The sequence below is a fragment of the Rhipicephalus microplus genome, chromosome 5, assembly GCF_043290135.1.
Source record: "Rhipicephalus microplus isolate Deutch F79 chromosome 5, USDA_Rmic, whole genome shotgun sequence".
NCBI lineage: Eukaryota > Metazoa > Arthropoda > Arachnida > Ixodida > Ixodidae > Rhipicephalus > Rhipicephalus microplus.
In genome coordinates, this window is record NC_134704.1 from 159,354,327 (window position 1) to 159,370,803 (window position 16,477).

General features: G+C 43.4%; 1 protein-coding gene across 3 annotated transcripts; it reads right to left on the reverse strand.

Annotated features, from left to right (window-relative positions):
* Positions 1 to 5,648: 5,648 nt before the first annotated feature.
* Positions 5,649 to 11,203, reverse strand: LOC142817994 (uncharacterized). Of its 3 annotated transcripts, XM_075896135.1 has the most exons (4): positions 10,071 to 11,188; positions 9,277 to 9,527; positions 8,562 to 8,606; positions 5,649 to 8,014 (listed from the first exon to the last, which is right to left on the reverse strand). In XM_075896135.1, exons 2-4 carry the CDS (start codon positions 9,371 to 9,373, stop codon positions 7,848 to 7,850), a joined length of 309 nt encoding a protein of 102 aa, XP_075752250.1. In that variant the 5' UTR covers positions 9,374 to 9,527; positions 10,071 to 11,188; the 3' UTR covers positions 5,649 to 7,847. The 3 variants fall into 3 exon arrangements, 2 of the variants coding, with proteins under 2 accessions (XP_075752250.1, XP_075752249.1); XM_075896134.1 differs by having other exon boundaries at positions 9,277 to 11,188; XR_012895471.1 differs by having other exon boundaries at positions 5,649 to 8,683; positions 9,277 to 11,203.
* Between the last annotated feature and the right edge of the window lie 5,274 nt (positions 11,204 to 16,477).

A 16,477-nucleotide genomic window follows, 5' to 3' on the forward strand; every position in this document is an offset into this window, starting at 1 on the left:
AAAGTGTTTTAGTATTAGTTTAGCATTTAAGTCTTGAAAATGACATGGCACCGCTTTCTGACACAAAGAGTAATTCAGTAATTTGGTGACGCTGTTGTGAAGACATCTTTTTTTTTACTTCACGCTGACGTGTCAAGAAAGCAAAACGGTGGTGTATTTCTATATTGTGGCTTCATTAAAAGTAAAAAAAACGAACTCATGGACTCGAAGCTGTAGCAATGGTTTTTGAGAAGCCGATAGACAATTTGGGGGTAACTGAACCAGGGTGCGGAAACTCGCTATGGTTTTCATGGGACGCGCACTCACGTGGTGATTTGCTGCGGCAGCGCCACTTCTACTACTGGTGGCTGCCGGCTATCTCACTAGAAATAACTCCCAATCAAAACATTCAATTCATGACGTCACCATTAAGGTCAAGAAATAGAAAGAAAGAGTACGAACCGTGGGGAGGAGGGTTGCCGCAATATCTTTCCCACTTCGCGTACAAGGGTAATGTGTTTGTGCTCTCTTGCTCGTCCTCGGGCCTTTTGGAGGACGCTGCTGCTTGTTAAATTTGATTGATTGACATGGTACGGGGTGGTTACCGTCCGAAAACCACCATATGATTATGAGAGACGTCTTATTGGAGGGCTCTAGAAATTTTGACCACTTGGGTCTTTTTAACGTACACCCAAATCTGAGCACTAGGCCTACAGCATTGTTGCCTTCATGGAACATGTAGCCGCCGCAGCCTGCATTTGATCCCGTGACCTGTGGGTCAGCAGCCCATTCGTTCAATTTAGTTATCATATTTCGAATGTTGTTGACGTGCTGCGAATTGTATGAACGAAAGCTAACTGATTTCTCAATAATACAAAACTAATGAACGCAAGTAAAATTATAACTTCTGTAGAACTCACGTTTCCTACTAAAACAGAGGTTTGTACAATTGTGAAGTGTCAATCTGCAAAACAGCTTCATTTCACCACTGAAATATGTACATATTGGGCTAACAATAATGTAAGAATGTTTGAATTGTTATGAAAAGTAACACAATCACGAACACTTCACGTCGTACATTACGCAATCACGTCTTTTATCACTTCAAAGATATATTCCTCCAGATCTTGAGCACCAAACAAAACAGAACTTAAGGGGAAGATACAAGCAGAAGCGATAAGAAGCTTTGGAACAGCCAATGCCTCTGTAGAATATGTTTCAGCTAGTTCACTTCATTTCGTCGTCCCGTCGTGGTGGTCAAGTGCTTAAGGTACTCGGCCAACGAGCCGCAGATCGTGGGATATAATACAGGCTGTGGCGGCTGCACTTTAGATGGAGTCGAGAGAGAGAGAGAGAGAAACGAGAAAAAAGGAAGGCAGGGAGGTTAACCAGATGCTACTATCCGGTATGCTACCCTACACTGGGGTTGGGGAATAGGGGGTTGAAAGAGAAAGGGGAGTTAAAAAATAAATAAGAAAAAAACACCGACACACACGCACACACAAAATCAGTCCACTCAGAGGCGTTCCGACAGGTCAGTAATTCGTAAGAAGCCTAGTAGCACTTGCACGGCTTTCTTCTGTGACGATGAGTCATGACGATGGCGCAGTATACTTTCTTCTGACAGCGGCTGGTCATCTAACCTGTTTAGTTTATTAAAAAGGTGTTGTCTTTCCAGGTTGTATTTCGGGCAGTCACACAGGATATGTCGAATTGTTTCTTCATCTCCGCAGTGTGCACAGTCGGCGGTGTCGGCCATACCTATGCGGAACGCGTACGCACGGGTAAACGCGACTCCCAACCATAGTCTGCACAGAGCAGTAGCATCGCCTTGTCGAATTTTTGTTGGAAGCTGCATGCTTAACGTTGGATCAAGGGATCGTAATCTTGCATGCGTAAAAAAAGGCTCATTCCAAAGAGCCATGGAGCGTTGGCGAGCAAGAATGCGGAGCCTCCTGGCAGCGTCCGTCCTTGAGAGAGGTATTGACTAGTCGTTGTCTTCTGTATGGGCTGATCGGGCAGCTTGATCAGCTCGTTTGTTACCGATAATTCCACAGTGGCTTGGCAACCACTGAAATATAACGTGGTGCCCTTTCTCTGTTATATGGTGTAGCATTTCTGCTGTTTCAAATACCAACTGCTCGTGTGGACCACGGAGTAGATTTGACAGAAGTGACTGCAGTGCCGCCTTGCAGTCGCAGAAAATCGTCCACCGTTGCGTGCTTTGGTCGTTAATGAAACGCAGTGCAGCGCGAAGCGCTGCAAGCTCTGCTGCCGTTGTTGTGGTTGCATGAGCTGTCCTGAATTTGATGGTTGCGGCATGCGTTGGAATAACGACCGCCGCTGTTGAGCTGTTTGGCAGGACGGAGCCGTCGGTGTACACGTGGGTGCAGTCTTGGTACTTCTCGTACAGCAGAAGTAAGGCGAGCTGCTTGAGGGCTAGTATTGAGAAATCTCGTTTTTTTTCTGGATGCCTGGTATTGTCAGGTTGATGACTGGCTGTTTGAGGCACCATGGAGGAATTGAAGGTCTCGCCGTGGGCGTAAAACCAGTTGGTAGGGAGTCACCATGTGTAGTTATTGTTCACCAAAAGGATGTATGAGGTCTATCCACTAGTAGAGAGGCTAGGTGGTGATGCGGAGTCCGGCCCACATGCCTTATGTGTGTCCTCAAAGCTTCAATTTAAATATGGGTGTGCACTAGGTGCTCTTTGGCTATAGCTATAGTCGCCATTGTTGAGGCACCCTGAAGTAGACCTAGACATATTCGAAGCGCCTGTGCCTGAAAATTTTGTATCATGCGTCGACTTGTTTTGCTGGCGTTTGATAATGCAGGCAGACTGTATCATAAAAAGCAAAGGAAAAGCACCCTGTACAGTCGTAACATAGCATTAGGCTGCATTCCTCAAGTCTTTCCAGCGAGAAACTTGAAAAGATGGCATATGCCTGTCAATCGCTTTTTCAAATACGACACATGAGGGCTCCATGATATGTCTCTGTCGACTATGACACCCAGAAATTTGTGAGATCGACGATATGGTATATTTTGACCGTTAATTGACACTCTGTAATGCGACATGGGTTTGCGTGTAAATGCCAGAACAGCGCACTTTCCGGAAAAAATTTCCAGGCCTCGATTGCGTAGATACAAAGTAGTTGCAGTAGCAGCTCTCTGTATTCTCGCTCGTAATTGCAGGCGAGTTACCGCAGATGTCCAAATGCATATGTCATCAGCGTATGTTGATAGATAAATATTGTTTGGTAGGTGCGTATAGAGAGCGGTTAGTGTTAAAATTGAATAGCACGGGGCTGAGTACACCACCCTGAGTGATGCCACGACAACTGAAATGTGTAGACGTGTTCCCGGTCTCTGTACTCACAAAATAGGATCGCATTTGGAGATAACTGCGTATCCACCTAAACATTCGGCCACCCACTCCAATCTCTTCTAGTGCGGTAAGGACGGCTTCATGTGTAACGTTATCATAGGCTCCTTCGACGTCAAGGAACATAGAGGCGCAAAGACGCTTATGGCCTTTCTCGTGTTCAACGTACGTGATTAGGTCGATGACGCTATCGATCGATGATCCACCACGTCGAAAGCCAGCCATGGCATTTGAGTGGATCTCAAGATACTCCAAGTACTACTCGAGTCGGCCGAGAATCATTCTCTCCTGTAGGTCCAAGGGCTCAGGTTTGGGTGCGCGTCAAAGAAACTCAGATGGTCAAAATTTCCCGAGCACTTTATTACGGCATCTCTCATAATCATATGGTGGTTTTGGAACGTTAAACTCCACATATCAATCAATCATCTTTATTCGTAAAAGCTTTCCTTTGAGGAGTAAATGTCCACATTTTAAAACGTTGGCTCCGGCGACATTCTTTGTTCAGCGATTGCTCAATGCATGATTTAGTACAATTTATGTGTTTTATTGACAGTATTTGAAGCAAACTTGCACAACGCTTCAAACTGCGTACACAAGTTTTTATGAACAATAAGAAGCCTGTAACTTGTTAACATAATTTAACTGCTTGCCCAAACTAAAGCATAGTTATACTCTGTAGCCGAGTCAATACGCACTCAAGCATTCTACGAAACATATTTTGTCAGCAGTAGGTAGCCTCTCGCTATCACAAATCAGTCTAGCGACACTGCGGCTACGTGAGACCTGTAAGGCTTGCAGAGAACTGTGTTTACTAATACACTCATTCGAAATGAATACCTGATCATATAACAAACTCGAATACTTTTGCTTACCCGTTGTCACTACGAAGCATCGACAACCTTCGCTGAACTAGACACCCTTGGGTTAAAAAACAGCAGTTCCGAACAAAGCGTGTGGTGCCCCAATTTAGCAATCTTCGTAACATTTTGGGGCGTCAAACGGGAGCGAACATTCGAGGAAGTAGCAGTAATTGGAAAGAGGGAAAGAACTTGAAGAGCTATTGTGGGCACAGCTCTCATTACCGAGATATTCAGCGCGTGAGTGAAATGGACGCATTGGTGTAATGGTCGTTCCTATATAAATCCTGAGCTATTCCATTGTGTTCTACATGTGTTCCGAAAACATGAGAATTTGCTTCGGGCATATCGCTACTCCACGCTGTTGATACAACCACATTCAGCTTTTACAATATTTTAGAGCTGAAAATAAGGATTAGCGAAAATGATTCAGTGCTCCTGAACTAATACTTCTCATTATTGTGAGCTCTGTTGCACCTGTCTTCTCCCCCATGACCAACGAATAATAACACTGAAAAAATTAGTGACAATATGGCGAGGTATCTTTCATTAGGAGAGAGGAGATGAGAAAAGGGAAAAGTCAGGGAAATGCACCTGCGGTTTGCTATTCGTGTAAAGGGATAGAAAAAATAGGTTACAACAGTAATTTTATAATACTGATAGGCAGTCAACGGGTATACCTTATGTTCTAGCCGGCACTTACACTCGATTGCAAGTGTGCTCGACCAAATTGCGTCCGTTTCTTAAAATGCGCATGAGCTAACTGCTTGCAGCCAAGTTGACTGCCTTTGTAGGGACACGCTTTCGTGCTAATTTGGTCGGCATCATCACATGCAGCAAGACGAAAGAGCACGGACAGTTAGAGCTGATGCAAACAGAGTGATTAGTTTGTGTCTTCTCTCCCGCAATTTGTCATGCTGCACGCTTCAGTGTAATGTCGCTGTCAATGGTTAAAATGAACTATAGCAGTTAATCGAGTTCTGCTGAGAGGGTCCCATATTGTCTAGAATGGAACAGAACAATGGCAATTTGATTCGTGTGATAAAGAGATACCTTGCTTTTGGCTATTAGAATAAATTTCTAAACTGAAGTTTATTTTTTATTAACAACAGTTCCAGTGCAGATGAAAGGGGCATGGACAAAAATCGTGTATTCAACTTGGCTAGGTTTGTGACCTTAATTGTAATTGCGAACTGGTATCACCGTATGCATAAATATCACACACATATACAACCACGGGTGATAGCTTGCTTATTCTGATTAAAATTGAAAGGTTGAAATCGACATATTCAACGAACGCAATGTGTACGAGATATGCCATGTAGAGTAGCTATGCTCGAAACTAATCTTCGCAGTTTCGTTCCATTTTACCCAATTTCTTGCTCATGACTGTAGGTTGGTAAATGAAACTTCTTCGAACACACATATTCTGTGTAAGGTTACATTTATTTTTATGCAGTACAAAACAAATTGAAATGTATAATGGCTCAAAAGAGAAATAACTAGAAACAAATTCAGCCAAATCATTACCAAACTTACTCACCAATGATAAACGGATTCTCATTTAAAAGATACATACATACATACATACATACATACATACATACATACATACATACATACATACATACATACATACATACATACATACATACATATATACATACATACATACATACATACATACATACATACATACATACATACATACATACATACATACATACATACATACATACATACATACATACATACATACATACATATACGCACACACACACATATACATATGTACACCCATACATACATACATACACTCAGGTGTAAATATTAAAATGAATGGCTATAAAACAACAATTCTAATACACTCATTTTGAATATACTACAGAAAGTAACTTACGACAGATATCCACCGGCACTGTTATGTCTGAACACGGTGTTTCTCGAATTATCTCGCAAAAGCTTGATGCATAGTTTTCTGCTGCTGCCCAGTGACAAGCAGTTTTTATAAAAAACACAAGAATAAAGCCCTTGACAATGTCATGCTAAAGAAAAGGGCTGTGCATCAATATTTTGTACATGTCTGCAATATCACTCTGTTTATTTACATAGCTTGGCTCATTCACAACCCACTAACAAAGCATGTTAGGACACTTGGGCTGAAAGTTGGCACAGCACGAGTAAATTCTAGACAAAACATGAATAATACAATTATAAGCTACTAAGCTCCTTGGTGCAAACAGTGTTTATATTGACAGCTATAAGTGCCATTTCGTTTCCCCAAAACACTTCTCAAAAGTAGAATCAACTTTATTTAGCTAAAAGTTTCTATTCTGGCGCGCCGTGGTGGCTCAACGGTGGAAGTGACTTTTTCGGCCTAGAAAACAAAGACCAATTATTTTTCCAGTTCGTGAATTCACTCCATAATAACATTGAGGCAGCTGGTAGGAGTGCTTTTGGAGAGAAGAAACCACCACATTCCCACCAGTTGTGGCCTTGGGTAGGTACTTCACTTGGACAAAAATGATGAAAAACACTCCTCACGAAGACTTCAAAGTTTGGGCATCAACACAGTTCCCATACAGCTGTCCATTAGTCTGCTTGAAAAATATTGAGTTTACTGGTGGGCAAAGACTGTACACTATGTGAGGTGATGCTCCAGTGCACTGCATGTATGTCTTGCTGCTGGCCTCAACTGCGATGTTGCTCAGCACATATGTGTAAAATAACAACTAATACTATGCCACTGCAAAGTAATTATGTGTCATTTGCATGAGCCAGGGACCACAATAAAAGGACATAACAACATTTGCCTTCACAAAGTTCAATAAATGTAAATGAATTTCCACAGAGTATTCACAGTTCATCTGTGGATAGTAATATTGGTTGTAAACAGATTCTTACTTCCACTAACAAACCATTTTAAGATGCCAGATTCAATATTAGAGTATACCAGCACTTTTGTAGGGCTAAACAATTGTACAGGCACCTAGAAAAACACAAGTGAATGCACGCTATAGCTACATATAAAAAACATACTTTTATTTCTAGTCTGAGTAGAGCTGCATAGATGATAAGTCACTTGCATTACATTATGAACAAACCTATCTGAGCAAAGTATACATTTAAAAAGTTACACTTACACAGTAGATAAGTAGACTGTTGAAGGACGGACAAGCAGTGGGCTAATACCCAAGCACTAAAATCTACTGTTAAGATATCTAGGAGTATTGATGATCCTCTTCCTTCCAAATAAAATAATCTACATGGATTCACTTCCCAGAGCTTATACACTCAAGGCATCATTGGTGCTATACAAATGAGTGTACACTGAAGGATTACATCGACTAAGTACAAGATTACTGCATCCATGGCTTTACTTCTTGTACTACAAAGAATGCAAACAGAGTTACCATTGGCGACCATGGATGCTGTGATTTCTGGCATGTAAATGTGGAGGCTCGCAGGCACTTAACACACATGTTAAAAACTTCAGCTCAAAAATATTTGCCCACTAACACTACAGCAGCCTTTAAATTAGTGTCATAGTTTGGTATCTTCCATGTAAAATTTAAATAATTTCGAATGCAAGCAAAGGAACTGCTGAATAATGCACTGCTAAGAAGTTAAGCAGCAGCTGCTCCTGACATCACAATGTGCTCTTTCTGCTGTTGTAAACTTTGAGCAGGAGAACAGTCACTGGCAGTCCCTTTATACTTGTTGGTCTTCTGTGCTCTGCTCTTGATACACTGTACATGACCGTGGAGCACCGAACCCCTTATTACTGCTGGAACTTAGAAAAATACAGATCATTGTTACAACCATGCTACATGCAAGAGTGTATAGTTGTCAATTATGTGCTCATATTAAAAATATTGTATTTTGAGAAGCTAATGACAAGCCTCAACACACACAAACAAACAATGAAGACTGAAACTATATTTAATATGATACAAGAGCAAAACTACAATGTTATAGATGAAGGCATGAAACTTTTGACAGGCATAAAAAGCCAATAGAGTTTCTTCCATTTCGACTTTACAAGAGGTGCGAGAAGTAGACCACAAATAAATTCACTAAGAAACAAAAGTTATACTGCATTATAACACAACAGCCACTGTTCATAACTTTAAGGCTGTCTAACATAGCCAGCTCACCATACCGCATATAGTAGCAAGTGGGCAGTCTAGAAGACACAAAGAACTTGTGGATTATGAGTGTGCTTGTTGCTGACATCTATTATTCTAACTGAAGAAAACCTTTCAAAAATTCACTTCATCAGGGGAAATAATCATACGCAACAAACACAACGGGCTCCTACAGGTGCCACCAACACTCACTATCATTGTTGATACCAGTGTCTTGCCGGATGGATATGCTGTGTCCTGCACAGAACACCAAAGGAGCGCTCCATGACTGGATTGCATGTATGCTAGCTGCATCGCTCTGCTGCTGAAATAGGCTAGCCACAGACAGTGAAATGAGAAGCCATGGCTTTGAAACACACTGAACGTCACCTTTAGAGATCAACAATGCATACTTAGGTCAGGTACAATTTGTAAAAAAATATATATCACTATGCAATCGTGGTTAACGTGTTCGGCTGAAACACAAGCAACAGCACTGAGAGAGAAAAAGCTACATTAGGAAAAAGATGCAGTTACTGGCCCTATGTCATCTGAGGCTTCTTCAATACGTCTTTCTCCTTGCAAGTTGTGAACAGCCAGGCAATTTTCACCCACTTGCTATTTCCTTCCAGAGCACTTGATCCACAGAGGGAGTCACAAGCTCGAGAGCTCAATAAGGAATCAAAGTATTTGTGCTCGTTTCAAAGCACAAGCTTTTGAGTCTCAGATTATTGGAGTTTCATTCATAAGCTGCAGGCTTTCAGCTTTCAGCATTCTCAATTATCTTGCAATTTAGTTCTATAAATGTTGAACAAGAATTATGTGTAAGAATATTACAGGTATCCACTGAAAGCAACCATGCTTGTGTCTTCAATTTGTGCACAGTAAGTGGTGTTCACGTACTCGTATGTAGTAAAGAAAAACTAACCTTGCAGCCAGCCGTTAGGCAGTTTTGTGCCCTCGAAGCTCCCAAGCAGATTGCAGTCCTTCCAGATGAGGCTGCCATGCATGCTTCCACGCCACATCCGCTGAATGATAACAGTCCCAGCAGTGACATAGGCTTGCACAGTTAGGGAGAACGTGTCCTTCCTATTTTTGTACAGGTGCTCCAAGTAATGATGAGGATTGATGTGCCAGAATGTGCAACCGATGCATCACAGGACCTTAACAAACCAATCTCTGCGATGTGTGAAGAGCCAAAAATGAGATATTTAATTAAAAACAATCATTAAAAGCACTCACTTCTAATACTTATTTGAGGAAGCTATCACTTTGTTAAAGTGACCAAAATCGGCTATATTCACTTTGAAATAAACTGAAGCCTCATGTAAAATTTACGTACCGCAATATATATGTCCTACTGAAGTATAGCACTACCCCAGTGGTAATCGTTTATAGAACTAATTTTCCAAAATAACAAATGTTTTAAGTGCAACCTGGCTCCTGAAAAATAAATTCACATTAACTTTCCAACTATCAAACGTGGTCAATCGACAGGCCCAACCTCATAATCAAACAAGAGCTCACTTGTATCAAATCACAAAAAACTTTTTATGTATTTGCTCTATATTATATGTATGTATATAACAGTAGTAGTAAATTTTTCATGCTTCAACTTACCATAGAGAGATATTACATCTGATGGGCTTAAAAACTTGCACACGTTATAGAACTGCGTGAATTATAGTACCGGTGAAATTTCGTTCTGCAAGGTGAACTCACCGATGGCAGCATTTAGTAGCCGTCGGTGTCATAAGGAACCAAGTACGGCCAACATGCAAAGGGCATCTGCAGACTGGAAGCTGCCGGTGACAGCAATGAAGGGCTGGCCAGGCGTGCACGTCCATTGATAAAGTGTAAGAACTGGCCATGACCGGCTTACACGGTTTTGCACGGCACTACAGCCTGTTGTCAAGGCTGTAGTGCCGTGCAAAACGATGGCCAGACGAACTCGGAAACCTGTAGTTAGGCGATATTGGCCTACAACTTCACCCAAAGCAAGGCACCGGTGAAATCTTTGCTTTTGGGGGGGGGGGGGATGGAGGGAAGCTTGACGTTCATGGGCTCTCGCTGCCACATAGAACTCTCAATTTGTTACCGAATAACAGTCTAAGCGTGCTTCCAAAGTAACACGATCCACAACAGAATGTAGCATCTCGCAGTTTTGGTTGATCACATCACAGCGCTAGGACTATGGTTATCACAAAAAGGAGAAGCGACGACTTAACAAACAAAAGCGCCAAGCTGCCCCACCACGACTTCGCAGGGCAAAACAGTTATCAACGCTGTCTTTCAATTTGCGGTCACACGAGCACAGCTTGTTCACAAGTCTTGGAACGTCAACACAGCACCACTGTTCAAAACGAACATCGTTTCACTTCCTGACAAGAAATTGCTCTCAAGTAAATAGAAGCGTACGGTCTAACTAGTGGCGAAGCAAGAACCGAGTGCGTAGTTCATACGTTTCCGTACGTACTTGGGATCACTCAAGTAGCGTGTCAAAACGCTGTCAATCCGAAATGTCGCACAGCACCAAACTGAGAGACTGGAAAGTCATGCGAACGAACTGTTACCGGCACACAAACACACATTGCAGGCTTCTCGAGTGCTAGTTGCCGTCGATAAATCGACGCCGATCCCCGCTTGATAACCACACTGACGCACAGGCTTCGCTGCGCTTCACCGTACACCATTGCACTGCCACAGCTTTCCGCACTGCTTACATGCACCGAAAGAGCTGCCGTAATCACAACGCATCCGGTCGAACGCTGAAGTAACTCGTGCGAGAAGCGTTTGCTGAAAGTAGCACTGACCGATATGCTGTTTACGACGCCATGTTGTTTTCGACAACTGCGCAGCACATAAGATGATAAGAGAGCTCTTAGAAAGTACTTGCACTATTTTCACGGCGTGAAAAAATTTTCTCTTATGTGCGAGGGGGGTGATATGACGAACGGGACAGGCGTGCCAGATGAAAGAAGTGTTTTGGCAACGTCACGGAGTGAGCTGATGTAGAGGGTATTGCTTCACAACCAATCACAAGCTGTGCCTGTCGGCCAAGCCGTCGTCTGCTCGCGTTTGTCGTCTGCTTCGATCAGAGCATGCGACAGGGGATTCGCCTTCGCAACGCTATTATTCTCAGGTCAAGTGGTCGCTACGTCGCACAAAATACATGTCAGTGGCTCGCTCTACCTTTGAATGATGTTCGTGCACCAAGTTAAATGGCTGGTAATTGACGCAGGGATGAATTCAGCGAAGGTTTGCTCCAGAATTGTGAGGGTTTGCATATTTTCGGTGTCATACAAAGTTACTAGGGTCGTTTCATTCCAATTGCTTGCCATAATATTACGGTCCATATCGGTGTCTGAACAGTGAAGGTGAAGATGCATGATTTGTTTGTAGTTCCATGCCTAATCACGCGCACCCCTAATACGCTTTGGTTTACAAAGTACGCTTTGTTCCAGATCATCCCAAAGTGTATCTACAGCTGTATTTCAGAGATCACAACCATTGGACAGTTAGAGCCAATGAAAGTACACTAGAGCACAAACTTTAGGAACCACTCACTGAAAACTTCCTCTCATTTTTATTTCCAATAGCGTGCAAAGAATGTGCTCCCATTAACCTCTTTGGTGGTGATTTCCACCAATGAGGCAAGGATCTCGAGTGTTACTTTTAATTGGATGAGATGGGGCACAACACAACAACATAACAAATAAGGTTGATCCTATGTCATGTCGCGTTCGAATGCACCGACCATTCACGTATCACATTGGTTTTCATCCAACCACAAATCTTTACATGCGTAGTTTTATGCCATTGACGCCCAATAGATTTTTTCAATTACTGCGACTTCAAACTTATTGGACGGTGGTGGTTGTCAACACCATTTACTGCGTACAAGGGAAACAACACGCAAAGCTCAAAGCGCCGAAAGAAATAAAAACGCACCTGCAGTCATCAGGCAGCCCTTAACGGGCGTGAATTAACTCAAAACCAGCCAGGGCACCAAAGTATACCACTGCGGCAGCCGGTTCGAAGTAGCCACATTGTTCCTAAGAGTGGTCCGGACCACTCTTGGGATTTTTACTCAGCCATGCTGTTTTTACGCACAATTTCGCTTCGTGAATCCACTTACGAGCACTTTTCGGTGACGTAAGCAAATATAGAAACTGCATCACCATCGCTGACATGTTCCCGGGCAGTCACAGCACGCTTTATTTGCAGCGGCCGATGTGACAACTATGGCCTCTTACGACGTTTTTTTGTTTTGTGAATCGACTTACGCAACAAAATTTATCTTGCGCAAAAATGTTTTCGTAAGTGAGTTTTGTGAATCCGGGCCTAGATTGGCATTCTTTCCTTTTTTATAGAACACCATGGCTCTAGAAGTAACGTTCGGTACTTCTACACAGAGGAAGGTGCCAGAAGCAATTTTGGCCGAACTAGCGTGGTGCGATAACCTGTAACACAAAGTCCTGCTATATTGGAGGCATCGTGGTGTACACCCATTTCATGCCCCGAATCCGATCGCAGTACAGTGCATGCGCTTCCCTGTTGATCTTCGTGATCACTGCGGAATTTCTCCCTTCGCGCAGCACTCTAAGGAACATTCTCTGCTGATACAGCGGCCACGTAAGGAGGATGAAGAATGAAAAACACACAACATGTGTGCTCTAATAACCAAAGATAAACTCATGCCAACTCGCTAAAGCTTCTACTCCAAGGACCACGCTGCTGCGTTTGAATTGATGCTTTTGAATTCGTTACACAAAGCAACTGTTTAGCTGCACTGATAATTTTCCATTAGATGTGAAGCATGTCTTAGTGAAGAAAAACACTTCGAGTGTTTTTATCTATCTATCTATCTATCTATCTATCTATCTATCTATCTATCTATCTATCTATCTATCAATCTATCTATCTATCTATCTATCTCTCTGTGTGTCTGTATGTCTGTCTGATTATCTATTTCTCTATCTACCTCTCTATCCATCGATCCATCTAACAATTTATCCATGCTGCCAACGTCTGAGTGCTCTCGTGATGGCCTCTTTCTAACTTCAGGAACACCAAAATTGGTATGGGTGGGTAAGGTGGTTTGGTGAATAGGACTGTCTGCTCATGAGATGAATAATGAGAATATTCTGTCACGAATTTTAGCACACCCTTGTTTTCAGGGCACATATGCCACATATCCGTAACCAAAGGTGAGTACGTGCAGCAGGTGACTGACTGTTTATGGAGGTTTTCTCTGCAACAGTGCCGGAAACTTCATCATCGTGAATGAAATAATCGCTTAAGTCATCTTATGGCACAAATTATGAGTTAGAATGATTTTCCTGTAAGGTTTAAATGCTTCCAACTTTAATTTTTGCTACTTCTAGCCACTTTTCGTTGCCTTTATTCAAGATGCCTACTTCTAGCTAATTTTTATATTCAGATACCTTGTCCCGCCGCAGTGGTCTAGTTGCCCTGGTACTCGGCCGCTGACCCGCCGGTTACGGGGTCAAATTTCGGCGGTGGCGGCTGCATTTCCGATGGAGACGGAAATGTTGTAGCCCCGTGTGGTCAGATTTGGGTGCACGTTAAAGAACCCCAGGTGGTCGAAATTTTCGGAGCCCTCCACTACGGCGTCTCTCATAATCATATGGTGGTTTTGTGACGTTAAACACCACACATCGATCAATCGATATTCCAATTTCTTGGCTATTGATGTCTAATCGACCTGTCAACTCTGTCATAGGTGTTTTCTCTGTGCTGTGTGCAAATGATCACGTGGTAAACGCATCTGCACCCATGTTCCCTCCGGCCTGTTAGACGACCACTGCTTTCTTGACCGTGGTCCAAGACTCGCAACCACTGTCTGGCAGATGCCGAGGAAGGACCATAAGTCCCAGTTACTCTATACAATAACAACCAGATCGTCTGCAAATGCGGAAGATGGGAGGTTGTAGTTCTCTCTGGAAATAGTCTCACTGAGTCGCATGCTGCACCCGAGGTTTGAGTTTAGCAAGGCCCGCTCAATTCTAGATGCGTTCAGAATGTACAGCAATGGCGACAGTGAGAATGCCTGCCTCAGACGATTGTTTACACAAAGTTAGCCAGTGATTAGGCTCCCAACTGCACACCCATTACATTGTCCTGGTACATACGCCATATAGTAGTGATGAGCACTTTTCGTAGACTAAGCTCAGATAGGAATGTGAAGAGAGTACCATGCGGCACGTTGTCGTACGTTTTCTCTACATCCACAAAGCAGCATAGCAGTCTTCCCACCTCCTTTCGGGCTACTTTCGCACAATGCGTGACGACTAACAGATTGTCCTAGCCGTCTTCCCGGCATGAAGCAATTCTGGAGGTTGGTCTGTAGTTCCTTCAGCTCCGCCCAGCGACTCTTTGATCCCCTCTTTGATCACCCACGTGAACAAGAGACACATAATGCTGGTGATCGTTATTGGCCTGTAGTGTGCGATGTTTCTCGCATCTCCACACGTTTTCGGGATAAAAATCGTCTTTGCCTAATGACATGCTTCAGGGATGAACTCGCCTTCAATGTTGGATGTGAGTGCTTGTGCTAGCTGTTCCCTCGAGTCCTCTCCCAAGCATTGCAGTTTGCGCACTGGTACATTGTTGGGACCAGTGGCTCTTCGAGCTCTAAGCCGCTACAAAGACAGTTACACCGTAAGGCTCGAGAAAGTCCAGGGTGGTTCTTCCTGGCTTGGAGACTGCTCAGCATTGGGATTAAAGGGGTGTAAGAATATTCAGGTTAGAGGCACCAAAGTTTTGGGAAACGTACTGCGTAAAGTATTTCCAGGACTCAGCGACCAGCTGCCTCGTTGCCACACCAACGAGTGGAGGCGGTGGTGAGGCAGCTCTGTCCAAGGACCCTATATATCTCCAAAAGTTTTGTGCTGTATATCTTTTTTCTGCCTGTTGGACTGGATCAACCTAAGGTTGTGATCTAATATCTTGCAATGAACCAGTGCTTGTACATCAGGCTTTAAATCTAGATACACAGCCTGCATTTCTGCACAAACCTCAAGTGTCGAGGACCTAGACGTTTCACCGACGTTCCCAATATGCTTGGCGGCGCTGCTTCCACACAACCTAAAGTTTGTCGGAGCTAACGCGGGAAAGATCCAGCCCTGACAGCGTTCAGTTTTCGAACTGATTTTTTTTATTTTCGCGCTGCACCCGCCACGCGGCCCAAATGCCAACTTCTTCTTCCTTGACGAGCGGCGCATTGAGGCACTGCAAGTTCTTTGTCCCACCATAAATTATGTGGTCCTGGCCTTTTTTCTTACACCATCTGGGTTCGCATTACCACGTATAAAGCGCTCACAAACTCACTATGTGAGTGGCAATCTTGTCGTTGCGGACAATTCTCAAACTCCTCGATGACCCTCTCGACTGACTGCCACGTCTCAGTAGATGTGACGTGCGACCTGTCTGAAATCCACCCTTGGATAACGTCCATCGTATACGATTGTGGTCACTTTGAAGGCACAACTAGCCCTCGTCATCAATTTGTATCTGTGATATCCGAGCGGCCAGTTTTACAGTCACCAGTGAATAGTCTATGGTAGAACGGCTGCTGCGAGCACACCGGGTGAAGCGTCCCTCACAGTCAGCGCGGAGGTTGACAATTTCTAAGGCGAGTTCCTCCGCACACCACAACAGCTGTCTATTGTAACCCAAGAACGCGTCAGTGGCCTGGATATGTCTGTTGAAGCAAAATATCAACAGTACTTTGCGGTCTGCACCCCACCATTTCACATCTTCGGTGGTGCACTGTAAGAAACAGGCATGGCCGTCATGTGTCCCACTTGTCAGCCTTAAATACACTACGCCAAAAACCACCTTGTTGAACCACCTACCGTCCAATCCCGAGAAAGCGCCCCGCTTTTTTGGTAAATATTTAAAATGCACCCTTTTCTCTCCTTGCACTTTTCTCACTGTTATATTCGCTGTTAATATTAGCCCAACGCGAGTGAAATAAAACAGTGAATACACGCATGTTCACTACAACATTTTCTATGAAACACGCGTGTACATTCTTTTGAAACACGCGTGTACATTCGTGCACATTCGTTATTTTTACCAGCTCTTCCACCACTATCCTAAAT